At 34.6% G+C, this 22,328-nt stretch overlaps 1 protein-coding gene across 1 annotated transcript; it reads left to right on the top strand.

The window, feature by feature from the left end:
* The first annotated feature begins 4 nt into the window (after positions 1-4).
* Positions 5-22,142, top strand: LOC107711323 (helicase SKI2W-like). Its single transcript, XM_016516295.1, has 29 exons — positions 5-224; positions 460-581; positions 672-793; positions 894-1,011; positions 2,059-2,173; positions 2,257-2,331; positions 2,423-2,476; positions 2,825-2,982; positions 3,083-3,253; positions 3,379-3,524; positions 4,560-4,706; positions 4,818-4,902; positions 4,988-5,094; positions 5,180-5,326; positions 6,135-6,234; positions 6,344-6,556; positions 7,608-7,718; positions 7,831-7,942; positions 10,140-10,258; positions 12,425-12,556; positions 12,736-12,873; positions 13,782-13,886; positions 14,735-14,870; positions 15,040-15,166; positions 15,250-15,460; positions 16,562-16,672; positions 18,007-18,225; positions 20,598-20,738; positions 21,414-22,142. Exons 1-29 carry the CDS (start codon positions 212-214, stop codon positions 21,612-21,614), a joined length of 3,756 nt encoding a protein of 1,251 aa, XP_016371781.1. The 5' UTR covers positions 5-211; the 3' UTR covers positions 21,615-22,142.
* Positions 22,143-22,328: the final 186 nt, after the last annotated feature.

Below are 22,328 nucleotides of genomic sequence, written 5' to 3'. Positions count from 1 at the left end.
CTCAAACTAAATAGTTTGCCCACAGTTATTCTTTTTTGTTTTACGGTGTATTTAAAGTACATTAAAACGTACATCTATTTTAGGTCACACACAGACCATTATGTTGTATAGTAGTAAACAAAAATACTAATAAAAACCTTCCGTCCCTTTAGTTCTGCGCAGCTTCCTGCAGGACTGAAACTTTACTGATACTGGAGAACTGCAGAGTGACATGGACAAAACAGGTATGAAAAAAAATAGCAGTATTTTTTATTCGCAATGTGTAATCTGCGTGCTTACCTGGTGTGGTATAATAATATCATCAGCAGCCAGTTGAGGATTTAGCTGCTTTGTGTCGTAAATCGCTCCTATGACAGCCAGCTCAGCTACATCTCACATGAATGATCCAGTGGGTTTCATGAGCTTTCTGGCCTGTAGTTGCAGTGGTACTGATGAACTGCTGTTTTCTTCTGCGTGTAGATTTGCCCCCAGTGGGTCCTGATGATTTGCCCCTGTCTCTGCTGGAGATGGGCTGCTCGGGGAGACTTGAGCTCATCACACACCCACTGCCCAAAAACAGACCCCTGCCTCCACACAGCACAGTTAGTCTTTTAATAATACTAAAACAATAATGGTATTCATTTGTGTATGCTAATTTTGTATTTATATTCTTGAATCTTTTTCTTTTTCAGCTTCCCCATGGGCTCCCTCCTACTTGTCTAGATCTAAAAACAGAGGTAGAAAAGCGTTTTCTGCGAGACCCTGCTTGGCTCCCGGTACACGGTGTAGATGATGCCTTCCACAAGTTCCTTAAGTATGAAATGAGACACATTCAGAAGATAGTGATTGTCTTTGCAATAGATGGGCCTATCCTATCTTTACTCAGTTTTGTCAATTACAAATTTGTCCTTTAGGATAAGTAAGCGCAACAAAGAGGTGGACTCTCTCCTGCACTGCTCACTGTCTCCACTGCACTCGGGTCTGTCTGTGGTCAGAGATCCCACCACCGGTATGCTGCTGGACTTCACTGAGGTAACGCTGGAAAACATTTACTGCGTTCTGTTTGCCGATCTTAAAGTTTGTTTTCGTATTCCATTTTAATCTTCAAAGATAGATTTAGTATTGTTATTGTTACCTAAAACCAAAGCTATTAAAATCATTTTCGTTAATCAAAAAAGAGGCTCACAACTTAGGTGTAGTTTTTGACTCAGAACTGTCCTTTGATGTTCAGGCGACTAAAGTGGTGCAGTCTTGTTTTGCGCAACTGAGGCAACTAACGAAGATAAAGTCATTCCTTTCTTTGGCAGATTTGGAAAAGGTCATTCATGCTTTTATTTCTTCCAGACTTGATTATTGTAATGCACTTTATTCTGGTATTAGCAAGAGAAATCTCCAAAGATTGCAGCTGATTCAAAATGCTGCTGCAAGGCTTTTAACACGTACTAAGAAAAGTGACCACATTACACCGATTCTTACTGCTCTTCACTGGTTGCCTGTGAGTTTTAGAATTGATTTTAAGATTTTGTTGCTTGTTTTTAAGGCCTTGAAGGGTCAGGCTCCTGCCTATATTTGTGATTTATTAATTCCTTATGAGCCTGATCGCTGCTTGAGATCCTCCAGTAGGGCCCTATTAATGGTTCCAAAATCTCGACTTGTTACCAAAGGTGACCGCGCTTTTGCTATCTGTGCGCCTAAACTATGGAACGCCCTGCCTGGGGATATTAGGCAGGGTCCTACTGTATCCTCTTTTAAGTCTCTTCTTAAGACTCATTTTTATCGTATGACTTTTTCTTAATTTTGATGGTAATTTTTGCATTTTGTTACTGTACTGATCTTTTTATTGTAAAGCACTTTGTAACTTTGTTGTGAAAGGTGCTATATAAATAAATGTTTACTTACTTTGGAAACAATCATTATTTTTTTGGTTCAGTTTCTGCCAATAGTGTTGCCTAAATGATGCTCTTCATCTTTAAATTAAAATTCATTTTTTTACTGTGTGCAAGGAAACCACAGTAAATGTTCTTTATAATATAATGTAATTTTTATAATGTATATAACATTGTTTTTTCTTTATGTCAGGTGTTATTAGAGGACACAGGATTGTCTGCCAAAAATTCTCTCTCGTTACAAAGACAGCCTGGACCTCCGTCAGAGAGTCTGAGAGGGAGTAACACAAACTATCCATTTCTGCCAGGTTCAGTAGTTCATATTTAGATCAACTTCTCATAATTGTGTTTAAAAATGATCCAGTTTTTAAACTCTTCTGTCCTCGTACAGCTGGAATGGAAGAACTGACGTTAGAGCAGATTAAGAAAAAGTCAGAGCTGGAAGAAGACATTGACTTTGAGGAAGGTTAGTGGTCTGTTTCGTTTTGTCAGTTAGCAATCATTTGTGAGTGTGTGGGAGATAAAAAGAAACCGTGACAGTTTGTTTCTTGACTTAGATTTGTTGACGGTTCCTCCTGGGCTGAAGGCTGGTATGGAGTTCAGTGACAAAGGTCTGATTTCAGTATTGCTCTCTGCATGTATAACTTGTCATCATCCCTCTTTAGGTTGTGCATTATTATCCAAAAAATAAAAAAATCTGTCATAGTTTTCTCACCCTCATGTCGTTCCAAACATGTATGACTTACTTTCTTCAGCAGAACACACAAGAAGATATTTTAAAGAATGTTGGTGCCCATTGACTTATGGACAAAAAACACACTTAGACTTTTCTAAATAATTTATTTTATGTTCTGCTGAAGAAAGAAAATCATACAGGTTTGGAGCGACATGAGGATGAGTAAATGATGACAGATTTTTCATTTTTGAAATGGATTTTTCATTCTCTTTAATGCCTTTAGAAGCCAAAACCACGAAGAGTGAGTTGAACCTGTTGTCACTACTGTCGACCTTTGATGATGTCATCGATGCTCTGCCAGAGGAGAAAGAGGGAGTCTCCCAAAAAGAGGAGACCGTTAAACTTCCCAGAACTAACAGCCTGGAGGACCTGGGAATTAAAGTGTGTATAACTTTTAGACAGAAATCTTATGCATTTGATTACCTGACATTTCTGTATTTGTTTTGACGTTATGTTCTTCTTAAACAAATGTACTCTTCAGGATTCAGGCAACTCTCCTTCTCAGCCTTCAGCGAACACAGTAAGTCTGACTGAACAAAAGAAGAAACCTCAGCAAGAAGACAAGGGAGACAATAAAAAATGGGCTGTTCCTGTGGACATCACCTCACCCTGTGACGACTTCTACAAGCGTATCCCTGATCCAGCCTTCAAGGTCAGAACTCACTATTTGTTCATCATTTGGTTTAATAGCAAAGCTGCTGTTATGCACATGGTTTTTGTTAGTTTGCTATAATAAAGGGTTGTTTGTTTTTTTTCTTTATTCCTGCCCCGTCTCAGTATCCCTTCGAGCTGGACGTGTTTCAGAAGCAGGCTATTCTCCGACTTGAAGCTCATGACTCCGTCTTTGTCGCGGCTCACACCTCAGCCGGCAAGACCGTGGTGGCTGAATACGCAATTGCACTTTCCCAGAAACACATGACCAGGTCTTTACTTTTTAATACACTACCGTTCAAAAGATTGGGATCAGTTGGGATTGGTTAACGGAAGTCTTTTACGTTAACCAAGGATGCATTTATTTGATCAAAAATACTGTAAAAACTGTAATATTGTGAAATATTATTACAATTCAAAAGAGCTGATTTCTATTTGAATATATGTTAAAATGTAATTTATTGCTGTGATCAAAGCTGAATTTTCAGCATTGTTCCTCCAGTCTTCAGTGTCACATGATCCTTCAGAAATCATTCTAATATGCTGATCTGCTGCTCAAGAAACATTTCTTATTATTATCAATGATGAAGTTGTGCTGCTTAATATGTTTGTGGAAACCGTGAAAATAACATTTATTTAACATTATTAATGTCTTACTGCAGGTTTTTTTTTTTATATAGTTGAACTAAAACTAAAACCATAAAAAAAATTGTTACTTGAAAAAAAAAAAAAGGTTAACCAAACTAAAACAAAAATGATTTATTATTTTATTATTTTATTTCAGCTAGTTGCCCTGGTAGCATTTCTCATAGTTTGACTTTAGTTTATCTTGAAGTATTAAAGTAACTACAACTACTAATACTAATTAATAAAAGCTATATGAAAACATTTTAAACAAAAAAAAAAAACAGCAAATTACTAAAACTTTAACTAAAATTAAAGTGAAAACAAAAAGTATGAAAATAAATTAAAAAAAATATTAAATTCAAACTAGCAACAAAAAATATAATAGTATATCAGTGATAGAAAAATAACTGCGTTGCTGTCACTTTAAAAATAAAATAAAATACATGCTTGCTGAATAAAAAAAATTTCAAATCATACCTACAAACTTTTAAATAGTAGGTATTTGAAAAAAAAAATTATTTGCAGAGTTGGTTTTTTTTTTTAAACCACGTTAAAAGTACTTGTAAATAAAGCACTTTAATTCCCATTGTGTATGAAATGTGCTAAATAAGTAAACATATCTTGTCTTACTGTAACAGTAGATGAATGGCTCATGCCAATATCACTGTTCCTCTTGACAGGACCATTTACACATCCCCCATCAAGGCCTTGTCCAATCAGAAGTTCCGGGACTTCAAGGCCACATTCGGTGACGTGGGACTGTTGACTGGAGATGTCCAACTGAGCCCTGAAGCCTCGTGTCTCATCATGACCACTGAGATCTTGAGGTGATTATCCAATAGCAGGCCTTCATGTCAGTTACTTATAATTCATAGTTAGTCACGTGCATGATTTTTTTTTTACAGTCTTTGTAAATCAGTATGTCTTCCTCCTAACAGATCTATGCTCTATAATGGGTCCGAGGTCATTCGAGATCTGGAATGGGTAATTTTTGATGAGGTTCACTATATCAATGATGCAGAGGTGATGAATTCAGTTCAAAAATCTAATTCAGTTATGCTTTTGTCTTTATTGCATTCAGATCTCATATGATTTTGTTGTTTCTCAGAGGGGAGTGGTGTGGGAGGAAGTGCTTATCATGTTGCCAGAGCATGTTAGCATCATCCTACTGAGTGCTACAGTGCCAAATGCAGTGGAGTTCAGTGAATGGATTGGGTATGTGTATTATTAAAGCCATTTTATCCTGCTCTATGTAGATTGTGTGGCTCACACAGTTTTACTGTGCTTTCTCTGTCCTCAGGCGTATCAAGAAGTGGCCCATCTATGTGATCAGCACAATTAAGAGGCCTGTTCCTCTAGAGCACTATCTCTACACCGGCAACAGCACCAAGACTCAGAAAGAGCTCTTCCTGTTGCTGGACCCCTCTGGAAACTTCCTCACTAAAGGGTGCGTTGTCACACCAAACAAGATTGCATTTCAAAACAAGAATGCATTTCAGATTTATTGAAGATTCATTGAAGTCTCTTATGCTCAACAAGGCTGCATTTATTTGATCAAAAATTCAATAAAAAGTAATATTGCGAAATATTATTATAATTTAAAATAACTGTTTTCTATTTGAATGTGTGTTAAAATGTAATTTATTCCTGTGATGCAAAGCTGAATTTTCTGCATCATTACTCCAGTCTTCAGTGTCACTCCTTCCTTCAGAAATCATTCTGATATGCTGATTTGCTGATCAAGAAACATTTATTATTATTATCAATGTTGAAAACAGTTGTGCTGCTTCATATTTTGGGGAAACTGTGATACATTTTTGTTTTCATGATACTTTGATAAATAGAAATTTCAAAAGAACAGCATTTATTTTAAATAGAAAATAAATAAAGAGAGCGTAAAATAGAGACAGTAAACTTGGAATGTGGATGAAAAATAATAATAAATCATTTAATATTATAATGTGTTTGCAGTGTCCATCTGGTTGCTTGATAGTTTTCTACATTGTAAATGGACTATATCTGCTGCAATTAAGATAAAATTTCAACTCAGATGTGTTTTAGTAAAATAAAAGTCAGAAAGAGGGTTGAAAATGGTGTATAAATCTATATGATGACTTTTTAACCTCAAAAAAGACAAAATCTTTGAATAACGTATTTAGACTAACATTATAGATAGACTTCAAACAAAGTTTTACACAAGTATAGCAAAGGGCTTTTGTAAATTCATCAATTGAAACAAGTGTTTTGTTTTTCAGCTACTATGCCGCAGTAGAAGCCAAGAAGGAACGCACTAGTAAACATGCACAGTCTTTCGGCACAAAGAACGTGTCACAGCACAACACAACAGCCAGTCAAGTCAGTGTCTGAAGCTCTCGTCATTTCCTTTTAAACAAATGATCTCTATTTCCTGCAACTACAGTGTTTTTTTTATGGTGTTTCCTTCATCCTCCCCGTTCTCTGTTAGGATCGAGCCGTGTGGCAGACGCTGCTGAGCTATCTGTCTCAGAGGCAGCAGACTCCAGTGGTGGCATTCACCTTCTCCCGGACACGCTGTGATGAAAATGCCCGCTCTTTGACCTCTCTGGACCTCACCAGCTCCATAGAGAAAAGCGAGATCCACTCCTTCCTGCAGAAGAGCCTGACCAGACTGAGAGGAGGCGATCGGCAGTTACCACAGGTACATGAGATTTGGGTCCAGTGTAGCAGTAGAACAAGAGTTTTCATTGGCTAATTCAGATATCTGGAAAAACAAGGTGGCTTATACCCAATATAATGCTGATAAATTATACATAACTCAATTTAATGATAACAAGCAGAAATGCTGAAATTAAATCAACACTTATTAAAAAAAAAAAAATTCTAAGATATTAAAAAAATTTATGTCTGGGTCATGTTCCACCCTGAAATCAAACAAAAGAAAAAGTAAAAAATTACATTTTACTTGAAGCCTATTTTAGGAACATTAAGATGTTTTGCACTGTCCTAACTTATTTAGTGTATACTTTCTTTCTTTCAAAATTATACAAAATAATACATCATCTTTTTTGCATCACAGTAGTAAATAATTAGGTTTTTTTACATTACAGTATGTTACTGACAGTTAAATACAGTTAAACTCTCAGTAACCTGCTGTAATGTAAAAAACCCACTAATTACTACTGTAATGCAATAAAAGAAGATGTATTATTAAATTTTTTGAAAGACAAATTCAAAGTATACACTACTATGTAGGTTTGGGGTCGATAAGATTTTTTTGAAAGAAGTCTGGTAACACTTTACTTAAAGCCTTTATATATAATGCATTATAAAAGTATTTTAATGCATAAATTATGCCTAGTAATGCATCTTATGATTCTATGAATAATTCTTATAATAAATTATAACACCTATTGATTCATAGTTACATATTTAGAATGTACAATGCATTAAAACACTTGATAAATGACCAATTTCAGATGTAACAAGGGATCTGCAAATATTATAATGCATTTTAACTTTTGTTACAGATATAATGCATTGCATTGTACATTATGAATACCTTTATAATGCATCATACATAACAGCTTCAAGTAAAGTGTTACCAGAAGTCTCTTATGCTCACCAAGGCTGTGTTTATTTGACCAAAAATACAGTAAAATCAGTAATATTGTGAAATGGCTGTTTTCTATGTGAATATATTTTAAAATGTATTTGAAAAATCCACAGAAAAATTAATTTTGTCACCACAGATCCTGTTGATGCGTGATTTGCTGAAGAGAGGGATTGGTGTTCACCACAGCGGCATCCTGCCAATCCTGAAGGAGATTATTGAGATGCTCTTCTCCAGAGGTTTAGTAAAGGTTTGTTTTATGGACTTGTTTTATACAAGCTTTATTTGAATATAGAAAAGCTAAATTTATCGCTGTATTTGATTAGAGAAAAGCAAAAGAGTTGGTGACTTTTCTCTTTCAGGTGCTGTTTGCTACAGAGACGTTTGCCATGGGTGTGAACATGCCTGCCAGAACCGTCGTGTTCGACAGCATCCGCAAACATGACGGCACAGGCTTCAGAAACCTGCTGCCCGGTAAAAACACAGCTCCTTTGCTGTCTTACATTACAAACAACAAAATGCCTGTTTTGTCCAAACATATACTGACTTACGTCTCTTAAGCACACCTGTTGCAGGTATTCTCATTTAAAATGATAACTGTTTACAATTATTATACAAATTAAATGATCATACAAATAGACATTATAAGAAGCTGTCAGATACTTGTTGGCGGAGACGCTACAGGCAGACAGACGCCACTGATGGGCAGGTGTTTGATGCATTAGCCGTCTCTAATGAATGAGCAGATTAATTATGCTGGAGTAGTGCAGATGTTTGTGCACATGTGACCGGACTGCAGTGAGACACAGCAGGAGGCCTTTGATGTGTGTGTGTGTGTGTGTGTGTGTGTGTGAGAGAGAGAGATGCTTGAGTTTGCTCAAATCTATTTTTCTTCTAATAATAGTGTGTATGAAAAAAGGGAAGAGGGAGAGAGTATAGCACACAGTTAGCACAGATTTGAGTGTAGATGGCCCTGTTTTAGCCATTGCATCAAAGACATTTTGCATATTGCCAAAAGTACACAAAATAGATATTCATAAAACATTTGGGTAGATGTGACAATATATATAAAAAAATGTGTCTGGGTCATGTTTCACCCCCAAAATCAAAATATAGAAAAATTATAAATTGTTATTTTTAATTTTAATTTTAAGACAGTTATACATTTTACTTGAATGAAAATTTTAAGAAATTGATGCCCATTTTGGAAACATTTTTCAAGTTATTTTCATGACAATTAAACACAATTAAACTACCTCTCAGTAACCTACTGTAATGTAAAAAAAAAATACCATTCTTATTACTGTAATTAAAAAAGATATATTATTTAATTGTGAAAGATAATTCTAAGTACATACTACCATTCAAACGTTCTGTAAAATTTATTCATGTTTTTTTTTTTTTTTTGATCAAAAATACAGTAAGAACAGTAATACTGTGAAATATTCTTACAGTTGTTTTCTATTTTAATGTATTTTAAAAAGTAATTTTTCTGGTGATGACTTTTTTTCTTTTTGCTCAATAAGCATTTCTTATTACTCTCAATGCTGAAAACAGTTGCGCTGCTTAATATTTTTGTGCAAACCGTGATAAATATTTTCAGGATTCGCTGAAGAACAGAAAGTTCAAAAGAACAGCATTTATTTGAAATATAAATATTTTGTAACATTAGAAATGTATTTACTGGCACTTTAATCAATTTAATGCATACTCGCTCCAAACTTTTAAATGATACTGTCATGGTAGTATTTGTTGTATTAAATTATATGATATATGATAAATTACATGATTATTTTAATCTAAAAAAAAAAAGATTCACAGATAATTGGATTCTTAATTGTCATTGAAATAGCGTTGCAATGCCAAAAAATCTTAATGGCCTCAAATGGTAAAAAAACTGCTTATTTTTCTTTAAGCAAAGTATATTTTACAATAATAATAATAATAATAATAATAATAATAAATCACGATTAATCGCATCCAAAATAAACGTTTTTGTTTACATAATATATGTGTGTGTGTACTGTGTATATTTATTATGCATATATAAATACACACACATGCATGTATATATTTATGTTTATATTTTAAATATATTTATATATAATATAAATGATCTGAATGTAAATATATACATGTAAATATTTTCAAAATATATACTGTATTTTTGTGTATTTATATATGCATAATAAATATACACAGTACACACCTGACAGGATTGTTACACTGAATGACATTTTAGTGGGTCTCTTCTGTAAATCAGGGAAAAATTTATGATTTTTTTTTTTTTTGCTCGGAAAAACAAAAACAAAATTGCTATTAAATTAAGCAGAAAACTTTTTAAATTTTTTGGGAAAAACAACAACAATTTAAAGCAGTATTACACTTATTGTTTTTATGCTTAAACCCTTTTTTGTCTTTGACCCACATGTAAATACATGTAAATATTTTCAAAATATATACTGTATTTTTGTGCATTTATATATACATAATAAATATAAACAGTACACACACACATATATTATGTAAACAAAAACATTTATTTTGGATGCGATTAATCACGATCTTTGTGTGTGAGTGTGTGACATTTTCGAAGTGAGATTAAATGTAAATGTATAGAATGTTTTTGTTTAAAAGATTACACAACTGATGCTAAACTATGTGTGTGTAGGTGAGTACATTCAGATGGCGGGCCGTGCGGGCAGAAGAGGTTTGGATGCTACAGGGACTGTTATCATCCTCTGTAAGGCGGGAGTTCATGATATGGGAGACCTCCACGCCATGATGCTGGTCAGTCTGTGTTAAACACCTACAGCTCTCTCCGCTGGTGCATGATAGGAAAGTTATTTTGTTCGTAGCTGGTAAAGTCCTCCATTTTTAAGGCCATTACTGCAGCAATCTCCTCCTAATCCAGGCTTTACTATGATCTGAGAAGAGATATCCCATCTCGTCTTTGTAAATCACTGCCTGATTGTTCAATCTGGTGCCAAATACAAGTGACGCTGGTCTTTTTTTAGAGTCATGCAGCCTGTGAGTGCACCTCTGTCCTCCTCTTGTGGATGGAGTGTGGGTGAATGAGCTCCTCTTCATTAGAGCGTCCAGCGTGCCGGAGCTGTTTTAACCTCTCAGTGTTTTACATCACAGCTATTCAGTCAATTAACCCCTGTCCCTGTTTCAGTGCCATTCCAGCACAGAACTCACCAGCATTCACTAGTGCTGCTGTCATTTTGCTAGTCTCCACATTACACATACCAGCATCAACATGAAAGCTGATTTGTAGTGTTTTTTGTAACGGACCCCAGACTTTGTAACACTTTACAACAAGGTTCCATTTGTTAACATTAGTTAGCCACATTAGTTAACATAAACTAACAATGAAAAATACTTCTAAAGCGTTTTTTAATCTTAGTTTAAGTTGATTTCAACATTTACTAATACATTATTAAAATGAAAAGTTGTATCTATTAATGTTTTTTAATGGACCTGAGCTAAAATGGACTAACAATGAACAGCTTTTTTTTAATTAACTAACATTAACAAAGATTAATAAATACTGTAACAAATGTATTGCTCATTGTTAGTTAATGTATTAAGTATAGTTAACAAATGGAACCTTATTGTAAAATATTCGTTTTTTATATACTATTATATTATTTGTTAATATTTTGAATAGCTTTTATTTTCCCTTTTAATTTAAATTTAAGTTTTAGTAATTTTGTTTCATTTTTATTGCTTTTTGTTTTTGTTTTTTTCTAAATATATACATTTCTACATGGTTTTAATTCATTTCAGTTTTAGTTTTAGAAATTCTAGTAATTCAACCTAAACTTTGTTTAACTTTTTTTGTTTGTTTAACTATTGCATCTAATATTTATATTTTATTTGAGCTCAATTTCACTTCCAAAAATAATTTTTAATAGTTTTAATATTAGGTTTAGCTTAATTTTTTTGCTTTGTTTTTCATAATTAATTTTGTTTCATTTTTATTGCTTTTTGTTTTAGTTTTTTTCTAAATATATACATTTCTACATGGTTTTAATTCATTTCAGTTTTAGTTTTAGAAATTCTAGTAATTCAACCTAAACTTTAACTTTTTTTGTTTGTTTAACTATTGCATCTAATATTTATATTTTATTTTAGCTCAATTTCACTTCCAAAAATAATTTTTAATAGTTTTAATATTAGGTTTAGCTTAATTTTTTTGCTTTGTTTTTCACCTGGAAGATAATAAATTAGGCAAATAAATTCCATAGACTTATATTGAAGAGGAAAGTGATTAATTTTGAGAGACCAGAATATCATTTGAATTGGATCAATAAAAAAACAGCTCACTAACATGTTCAAGATATTCTGACGTGTTTGCTATCGCAACACCCTAGCATCAGGGCAGTGAGTTTTGCAGAGGCAGATCCTCAGAAAATGTAATGATATAGTTATTTTTCCAAGTAATTTCCATGCTGTTTTGAAAAAATAAAAAATAAAATGACAAAGAGCATGAAACATTTGATTTTCCATGCATTTGAGCTGCTGATGAGTTTGACCCAGTCCATGCGAGATGTGGTTTTTCTCAGATGGCCCAGTAGTCTGTGCTGATCAGCTCCATGTCATGGACGTCATGGCAACAGCAGCTGATGCTGTAATAACGCACAGTGTGTTGTCAAGGGCCGCTGTGTGATTGGACCTCCGCTGTATGTCAGCTCCATTTCCCCACTTTAATTACACTGGATGAGCACAAAGCGTCATGATACACAACATCCTTACATTGTGTCCTCATGCTATTATTTGTCATGGTTTGAAGCCAGTTTGTTGTTTTATTTGTCTGTACGCCATAGTCTTAGAAGTAGCTCAAATATTGGCAGTCAATGAATGAATCAATGCTAATGGGTGATATAAATTAAATTGATACAAGAGCACAGAGAGATGGTGTTAAAGTGTGGCATTTTTTCTCTGTGTCAGGGGAAGCCGACAGTGCTGCATTCTCAGTTCAGACTGACCTACACCATGATCCTGAATCTGCTGCGTGTGGAGGCCCTGAGGGTCACCGACATGATGAGGAGGAGCTTTTCTGAGAACCACAGGGACACGCAGGTAAACGACCTAATTTCCCAGCAGCCCTTGGGTGACGTTGGAATGTCTGTGGGGTCTGCATGCCCCAGTAACTGCCTCGGTAATTCAGTCGTACAAAAGGCGGAAATATGAAATATATGATGAAATGTTATGAAACTCTTTCGGTTAGCCAAGTCATTTTCTGTCTTTGTGTTGCTCAGGCTCATGAGAAGAGAATAAGTGAGCTGAGAAACACACTCTCCTCTCTCCCTCCGCTGGACACGGAGGGGCAGTTATCTGATTTACTGTCATATTACCACACCATCACAGAGCTGCGCATCACCACAGAGACCCTGCAGGTGCACACAAACACACACACATTTATATGAGCACAGTGTACGCTATCACAGAGCTCAAACACTGGATTCACAGCATTTGGGCGATTATATGCATTTATAAACCAGCTAAGAAAAACCTTGGACAGTTGGGTTCGGATTAAATGACAGAATTGCATTAATTGAATTAAAAAAAAAAAAGAATTATCTTGATTTAAATTTCATTCAGGGCTATTATAGTGAACTAAAACTAAAACCATAAAAAAGTTGTTACTTCAAAAAAATTTACGTTAACTGAAATCAAATTAAATATATTAAAAAAAAAACTTATTTCAACTAGTTGCTAAGGCAACATTTCTCATTTTAATTTTGTTCAGTTTGATGTAATAAAATAACTAAAACTAAAAGCCATATACACATATTTTAAAATTCACAAAAAAAAAACATACTACAAAAAATGAAATATATGAAATATACAAATATAATAAACGAAAATATAAAAATATAAACTAATTAAAAATGTTATTAAAAATTGTTGTATTTCAGTGATACTAAAATAACACTGATATGATTTAAATTCTTAGAATTTACAGTTATTTGTTGTTATTATAACAGGTGATAATATTTAGCTAGTTTATTTTAAAACAATATTTTTTATTTGTATTTTATTTTGTATTTTTTATTAGTTAATTTATTAATTTAATAAAAATAAGAGCAATCAGAGCCATCAAGTGCTTTCAAAACCACCAGACCAATTATTATTTCTATATAATATTTAAAATGCATACAGGTACAGTATGTATATATGTATATATATATATATATATATATATATATATATACACATACATACATACATACAAACATACATATATAAATTGTATTCTATATTTAAAATAATCACACTCTATGTGTGTGTGTGTGTGTGGCAGCGAGCTGTACTGGAGTCAATGAATGGACTGAAATCTCTGTCTGTGGGGAGGGTGGTAATAGTGAACAACGGCCAGCATCACAACGCCCTGGGAGTCATTCTACAGGTGTGTGCCTGAATAATGAACACATTTTACTGTCAACTTCTCCTTCTCTAACCATGAACACACATCTGCAGCAATGACCAATGACAATATCATGCATTCATTTGGGAAAGTGGGGTAAGATATTTTTTTTATTTAAAGATAAAAGATAAGATTTTTTTTTAAAGAAAAAAAATTGAAAGTCATATTTCTATGGCTATATATAGATGTTTTCTTCTAATTTGAGTGTATAGCAGACAATCTGAAATATAATTAGGAGTATTTTTTTTTACGATTTTTTATGTTTTTGAAAGAAGTGCGTTATGTTCAACAAAGCTGCATTTATGTGATTAAAAACAGTAATATTGTAAAATATTATTACAATATTTTAATGTATTTAAATATATTAATATATTTTACATTTTAATATATGTTAAAATGCTGTTTATTCCTGTGATCAAAGCTGAATTTTCAGCATCATTACTCCAGTCTTCAGTGTCACATGATCCTTCAGAAATCATTTCTAATATGCTGATTTGCTGCTCAAGAAACATTTCTGATTATTATCAATGTTGAAAACAGTTGTGCTGATTAATATTTTTCTGGAAACCATGATACATTTTTTCAGGATTCTCTGATAAATATAAAGTTCAAACACACTGAATTTATTTGAGATAAAATATTTTGTAACATTATAAGTGTCTTTACTGTCCCTTTTGATCGATTTAATGCATCCTTGTTTATTAAAAGTATTACTTTCTTTCAAACTTTTGAACAGTAGTGTATTTCCCAGAGAAGAAAGTTGCACAGCTTACCTCAATCTCCTCTATTTGTTTTCCTCTCTCTCTCTTTCCTCTCATCTCCTCCCACAGGTGTCCAACGATGCAGTAAATCGCACGTTCACCGCTCTCATTATCTGTGAGACGGGTAACGAGGAGGCGGCGGGTGATGATCTGTCTAATAAAGCCTTCCATCCCATCTACAGCACTACACTGTTTATTCCAGAGGGTGAGCAAACACATACACATACACACACAGCATCGCATCCACCCCAAAACCTTACCTGCCCACACCGTAAATCACCAAGGTAGGAGAGTGACGTCATGAACGTCACAACTACTTTTACAGCTTCTTTTGTTGTTAAAGTGTCATTTACAGTGTGACTGTGTGTGTGTAGGACCCTGCAGTCACACGGTGCAGAAACTGAAGTTGCAGGACATCTCTGCCATCACAACCAAAACCCTCAAGGTCATTCCAGAGAGAATCATCGACAACTATAATAAAAGACAGCAGCCACGCTTCAGGTCTGTATGTGCTCATCTAAGCTGTGAGTGAATTTACATTTGTTGAACTGTGGCAATGATAATAAATAAACTTCCCTTCCTAGACTTGATCCACCAGGTCAGGCTATTTCTACAGCAACTCAGGAGCTCCTGCGATTGGCTGAGGCCAATCCAAATGGTATTACGACCCTGGACCCTGTGAATGACCTGCACCTGAAGGGTGTGGATGTGGTGGAGGGAGTGATGAGGCACCGAGTGTTACAGGACTGTCTGAAAGACTTCCACTGTATCCACTCACCCACCTTCACTGAACAGGTCTGTGTGTTATACTCATGTGTCACATTCATACACTACCGTTCAAAAGTCTGGGGTCCGTACGATTGTTTTTTGAAAGAAATGAATACATTTATTCAGCAAGTATGCATTAAATGGATCAAAAGTGACATTTATAATGTTACAAGAGATTTATATTTTAGATAAATGCTGTTCTTTTGAACTTTCTATTCATCAAATAAATAAATAAATAAATAAAATCCTGAAAAAAAAAGAATCACATTTCCGCAAAAATATTAAGCAGCAAACCCATAAAAAAACATTTTCGACATGTTTCCCCTTTGAATTAAACAGATTTTTCTGAGCATTTTGCCAGGTATTTGTTCTTGTTGTAATCATAAACTTACTTCATTTGGATCAATTTCTCATAAAACAAAACATGAAAAATGTATCTTGATTTAAGAATCTGTAGATATTTGCACTGGAAAACAAGACAAAAATACATGAAGAGCATCACTTTTTGTCAGTGTGAACAGAAGGTACAGTAAAAGTTTGTTGTATTTTTATACTTTGAAGCACTGCTAATACAAGACATTTACATTTACATAGAGACCGTATTGACATATTGTGTTCCATTCAGTTTATTCCTTAAAGTTTCTTTACTTGGTTCTAAAAAGTCTTAAATTTACCTTCATAAAGCCTGCAGATACCCTGTCAAACAGAAAACAGCTTATTTAAATTGTAATAATATTTCACAATATTACTGTTTTTACTGTAGAGTAAGTAAGAGACTTCTTTGCCGACCCCAAACTTTTGATTGATAGTGTTTTTCCTGCTGTTTTAGGTCATGTCCAAATCCACTGTGCAGACAAAAGGGAAAAAATAATTTCTAATCTAAATGTATCTTCTGCTGTATTTTCTCATCCATATTTAGTAATTTGGTACAGTAACTCTCCCAAGTGCACAGACTCTGATTTATTTAGTGTGACAGTGGCAGGGCGGAATAAGGATGTGTCTCATTAGCTCTCAGTAATCACTTCCAGCCTTCACCTTCTGCAGTGCGCTGATGGAGTAGAGTGATAAACTCGCTCTCTCTCACTGTCATTTCCATATTCTCTCTCTGTGTGTGAATATCTTGCTCAGTTTGCACATGTGCAGGAGAGGATGAGTGTACAGGAAGAGCTTGACAAGCTTCTGTTCCTGGTGTCTGATCAGTCATTGACACTGCTGCCTGAGTACCATCAGAGAATCAAGGTCAGTCCATCTACTCATTCTGGTGAATATCCATGGTATAGACAATAGCACAGTAATATGTTCTTTGATATGCAGTCATGAACAACAAGAGTTTTGTACACACATATATATATATATATATATATACACAGTATATATATATTAGCAGGTAGTGTATAATTCACACAAGTAATTAATGACTAAATTTCCATGCTTTATTTAATTTAGGCTTTTATTCACATATAATGTTGTGCTCTATATATGTGCTTTGATCAATGTTTATATGTGAATAAAAGAAGATGAGTAAATAAACAACAGAATTTTCAATGGGATTTTTGGCCAAACTATTCCTTAAAAACCCAAAAATGAAAATTTGTTGACAATTTACTCATCCTCAGGTCATCCAAGATGTAGACGAGTTTGTTTCCTTAATCAGAAAGGAGTTGGAGAAGTGTAGCATTACATCATTTGCTCACCAATGGATCCTCTGCAGTGAATGGGTGCCGTCAGAATTAGAGTCCAAACAACTGATAAAAGCATCACAAGTAATCCACACCACTCCAGTCCATCAATTAACATCTTGTGAATTTTAACTTAAAAACTGACTAAAATAAAGTCAAATGTGTTAGTGGATTTTGATGTGAGAGAACAACAGATGGACTTTTTCACTTGTGGAAGTATTATTATGGATTATAGGCTTATATTTTGACCAGAAGCAACGGTTAAAACATCTTGATGCATTTGTTTCTTACAAACACACAGCATTTAAGATATTAACTGATGGACTGGAGTGGTGTGGATTACTTGTGGATTATTGTGATGTTTTTATCAGCTGTTTGGACTCTCATTCTGACGGCACCCATTCACTACAGAGGATCCATTGATGAGCAAGTGATGTAATGCTACATTTCTCCAAATCTGTTCTGATGAAGAAACAAATTCATCTACATCTTTGATGACCTGAGGGTGAGTAAATTTTCAGCAAATTTTCATTTTTGGGTGAACAACTGCTTTAAGTTTCAAGTGAAATTTGACATTAAACCATTATTGCATGCACAATAGAAAAAATAGATAACAGTGTAGTGCCTTAGAAACCTGGGACAGAAAAGTGTAAACTGCTCTAATTATGGAAAAAGAAGACCAACAAGTATCTGCTTCCAATAATCTTAATCAGACCAGAATTAATAATTTGAAATGTTAATATTGGCCAATACTGATACAGTCGCTGATATTTTGTGCATCAATCATTAACATTTTTTACCATTCTTTGTTCACCTGGTGTTAAAAATCACCAATAAATGTTTGCAAATGTTTTAACCAAAGTCAGTGCTAACAGTATAGTGCTATATTGGCAGGTGCTGGAAGCGCTGCAGTATGTGGACAGCACTGGGGCGGTTCAGCTGAAGGGTCGTGTGGCGTGTCAGATCAGCAGTCATGAGCTGCTACTGACTGAACTCCTGTTTGAGAACACACTGAGTCCTCTCGCCCCTGAGGAGAGCGCCGCCCTGCTGTCCTGCCTCGTCTTCACACAAAACACCCAGATAGACCCGCACATCACCAACACGCTACAGGAGGTAAAGCAGTGCTCGCCACATTCTCACAACCGCATTCCCGCAGCCAAGGAAAACCTGGAAATACTTGCGATTCCCAGCATCCCATACTTGTTGATGCTGGAGATTAAAAGCTGTGGAAATCCTATGAATTATACATGCTAATACATTATACCCATCTGAAAAGCATCAAGCATTTTTTTCGAGCCCACAGCCATTAGAATATAAAGCAACAGATACTCTTGTCGTCATGGTTATGGATGGATGTGAATTTATACGTCTCTCTGAGCTCAAACACCCAAGAGATGTGCTTAAGAATGTAGTGGATGCAGCCTGGATGCTTTGCTTTATGCCTTTAGCAAAGGATGTAGTCGCACGCGAACATGTCGGTGTGTGTTGTCGAATGGCCCAGAAACATGGAATTGCTTTAAAGGGACCGTGAATAAGTCATGACACTAGACTGAGAAGCACACAAGAGTTTATATAGTTCACAGAGGCTCGTAGGCCAATGTGAAAAAGCCCTTGCTGTTCAAACGCTGCGAGGTGAGGTTGTACAGGTAATGTAGCTGCAGTTTGACTGCATGACTACCTTGCCTGCCTTGCTCTAGTTGTGTAAGCACTTAGACAGCAGATGGAGACGAGTGTAGTGCGCAGGACAAAAGAAACTGAGGCAGTGCTGTACTAAGAGATCTCACTATATGACTAATATATAAAACTATATGTTTAGGCCTTACACTCAATTGAATGAATCACTATTTGTCACATATAACAACTCTAATTGAAGATAAAACATTAAATGCTGAGTAAATAATTAAGATATTATACAGTGCAAATACAGCTATGGAAAAAGAGTTTTTTGGTCAAAATAACAAATGTTTTCATTTGTTGTGATTGAAAATCAGGGTTATTCCACCAAATATAGATTTCTTAACTCTTCTGAAGTTAAAACATTGGTATTGTGTTGTCTAAAAATGAATAAAAACATGTCTGAAGACATGGCATCTTTTTTGTTATTTTGACCAATTGTCAAAAAAATGCTTAAAATGACAACATTTTTATTTAAAATTTTAGAAGAAATGTCATCAGTAGTTTACAGAATAAAACAAAAATTATGTTTTATTCAGACACGTAACTATAAATCATAAATGCAGAGAAACTGAGAATTTTCAAGTGGTTTCTTAATTTTTCCATAGCTCTTTATGTACCTATGTTTGTACAGTGTATATCAGTAAGGGTCAGTAAGATTTTGCTAATGTATTTGAAAGAAGGCTGCATTTATTTGATCAAAAATATGGTAAAAAATGTAATATTGTGAAATATTATTACAATTTAAAATAACTTTTCTATTTGAATATATTTAAAAATGTAATTTATTCCTGTGATGCAAAGCTGAATTTTCAGCATCGTTACTCCAGTCTTCAGTAGCCCCTTTCACACATACAGTCTTTAATGGTAAATTACTGTTAAGAGATCGTGTGTGAATAGGACCTTTTCAAAAAATACCGGTAAATTTGTTCCAGCAATTTACCGGTATGAGAATTTGTAACATTACCAGTAAATTACCGGTGATGCGCTCTGTGTGAAAGCAGCACATGATTGAGCATGTATGAGCACGTACGAGTTCAGAACGTGCTGACTTAAGACGTCTACTCTGAGCCAATCATAACATTCTGACGCAGATGACGCAAGTCAAAGAAATGTCTGAAGTCGTCTAATACGATGTCTCTGGGCCAAAAGCAGCTACATGAATGTGAACGTTTGACACAAAAATTAAAACATCAATAAAAACTCTAACCATGTTTTCCTCTCCATGTTTACAAACACAACACCGGGAGGCGCAGCCGTTTAGAGGTCCTTTCTGGTTAATGATGTCACAGAATTTACCGGTATTTTAAAACGGATTTGTGAATGGTGCTGCTTTACCGGTAAAAAGACGGAATGTCATTGCCCGTGTGAACAGCGCATTTTTGTATTTACCGGTAAAGTCGTTCCGGTAATTTTATTGCAATTTACTGGTATTGCTGTGTGAAAGGGGCTATTGTCACATGATCCTTCAGAAATCATTCTAATATGCTGATTTGTTGCTCGAGAAACATTTCTGATTATTATTAATTCTTCATATGTTTGTGGAAACCGGGTTACATTATTTTTTTTTCAGGATTTTCTGATGAATAGAAAGCTCAAAAGAAGAGCATTTATTTGAAATAGAATGCTTTTGTAACATTAGATATGTCTTTACTGTCACTTTTGATCCATTAAATGTGCTCATGCTGAACAAAAGTATTAATTTATTTTTAAAAATTACTGACCCCAACCTTTTTATAATTTATACATAGAATTTATATGTATGATATATAAGTATAAATCATTTTTCTCCCATTCTCTTGCTTTCATAGGGCATCAATCAAGTACTCAGTGTGGCACAGCGTATTGGTGAGCTGCAGATGGATTGTGGGATAGCTCAGACTGCTGAAGACTTTGTGGCCCAGTTCAAGTTCGGCCTGACTGAGGTTGTGTACTGCTGGGCAAGAGGCATGGTGAGCACTGACCTTAAAACAAATGATCCAACCGTCACAGTGGCCTTAATTTGGTGCTCATTTAGTTCAAGTGATATTATATTTTTTATATAATAATATCAAAGAGACAAATTGATTTATCCTTTAATGAAGACCTAATTATGAAACTTCGATTCATTCAAATTTCTTCAGAAAATTTAAATATCTATCTATCTGTCTATCTATCTATCTAGCCATCTAGCCAGCTATCTATCTATCCATCTATCCATCTATCTAGCTATCTATGGTGCTCAGTTAGTTCAAGTGATATTATATTTTTTATATAATAATATCAAAGAGACAAATTGATTTATCCTTTAATGAAGACCTAATTATGAAACTTCGATTCATTCAAATTTCTTCAGAAAATTAAAATATCTATCTATCTGTCTATCTATCTATCTATCTAGCCATCTAGCCAGCTATCTATCTATCCATCTATCTAGCTATCTATCTGTGTGTGTGTATACATTTGCTATATATATTAAATGTAGCTTCTCTAGCTAATAATATCACTTTGCACAAATATTTATATTCTTGTAATGCAGTGATAATGTCTGATCAAAATAAACTGATAACCTATATTCCTATTTGGAGAGAGAAAATCATATTTCTCCATAGCTCCCAATAATGCTGGTGTGTTTTTGTGTTTGGTAGCCGTTTGCTGAGATTGCCCAGCTGACGGATGTGCAGGAGGGGACGATCGTACGCTGTATCCAGAGGCTGGACGAGGTCCTGAAGGAAGTGAGACAGGCTGCGCGCATTGTGGGTGACTCTGTCCTGGGCAGCAAGATGGAAAGAGCCTCGCTGGCCATACGCAGAGACATTGTGTTCACCGCCTCGCTCTACACTCACTGAGAAAGAGGGAGACAGAATGTGTTTGCGTGTTGATTGGGATATAAAATAGAGCGTACAGAATATGGACCTGAGAGACTGTAGGCTACTTGAATTACTGAGTGCATGTTTACATTAAGTTGAGTATGCATGTGTGAGTGAAGGAGTAATTCACACCTGACCAAAATTGTGATCTCAATATGAAATGGAGGTTGACATCAGTCATGAACTGTAATTAAATGTACAGCAATAAAATGAGCTGTATGTGGAACACTGGTTTCATCCAAATTGTCAGAAAAACTAGAAACTATATAGTGCTTTTGCTTTGTGATCATTTTAATAAGGACTGCAGTGGTGTTTTCTTTTATGTTTGTGTCGTTATCATTGCTATTTTCACATTTGCTGTCATTTTTTATTATTATTATTTATTTTATTTTTTTTTGCCATGCAGGACTTTTCTTTATATATTCTATTTGCACTACATTTTTGCATTCTTGCTCTCTCTTAACCCTCTGCCCCCACTTTTTATCATTAAATATAGTTAATAAATTTAAAAAATCATAAAGTAGCCCTCAGATCAACCAGGGCTATAGCCACATAATTTAGGATGAAACCTCCCAATCCTGAATATTTGATTTCTTTCCCAAATTTTATATCAACTTATGTATTATTCTGCTTTCAATAAATGAACATTTTATAATAGAGACATTATGAATATTTCACAAATGCATCACCAAT

The sequence above is a fragment of the Sinocyclocheilus rhinocerous genome, unplaced genomic scaffold, assembly GCF_001515625.1.
Source record: "Sinocyclocheilus rhinocerous isolate Xijiao unplaced genomic scaffold, SAMN03320098_v1.1 scaffold86, whole genome shotgun sequence".
Taxonomy (NCBI): Eukaryota; Metazoa; Chordata; class Actinopteri; order Cypriniformes; family Cyprinidae; genus Sinocyclocheilus; species Sinocyclocheilus rhinocerous.
Note: the sequence above shows the minus strand (reverse complement) of the source record. Positions and strands in the feature narration are given on the sequence as shown.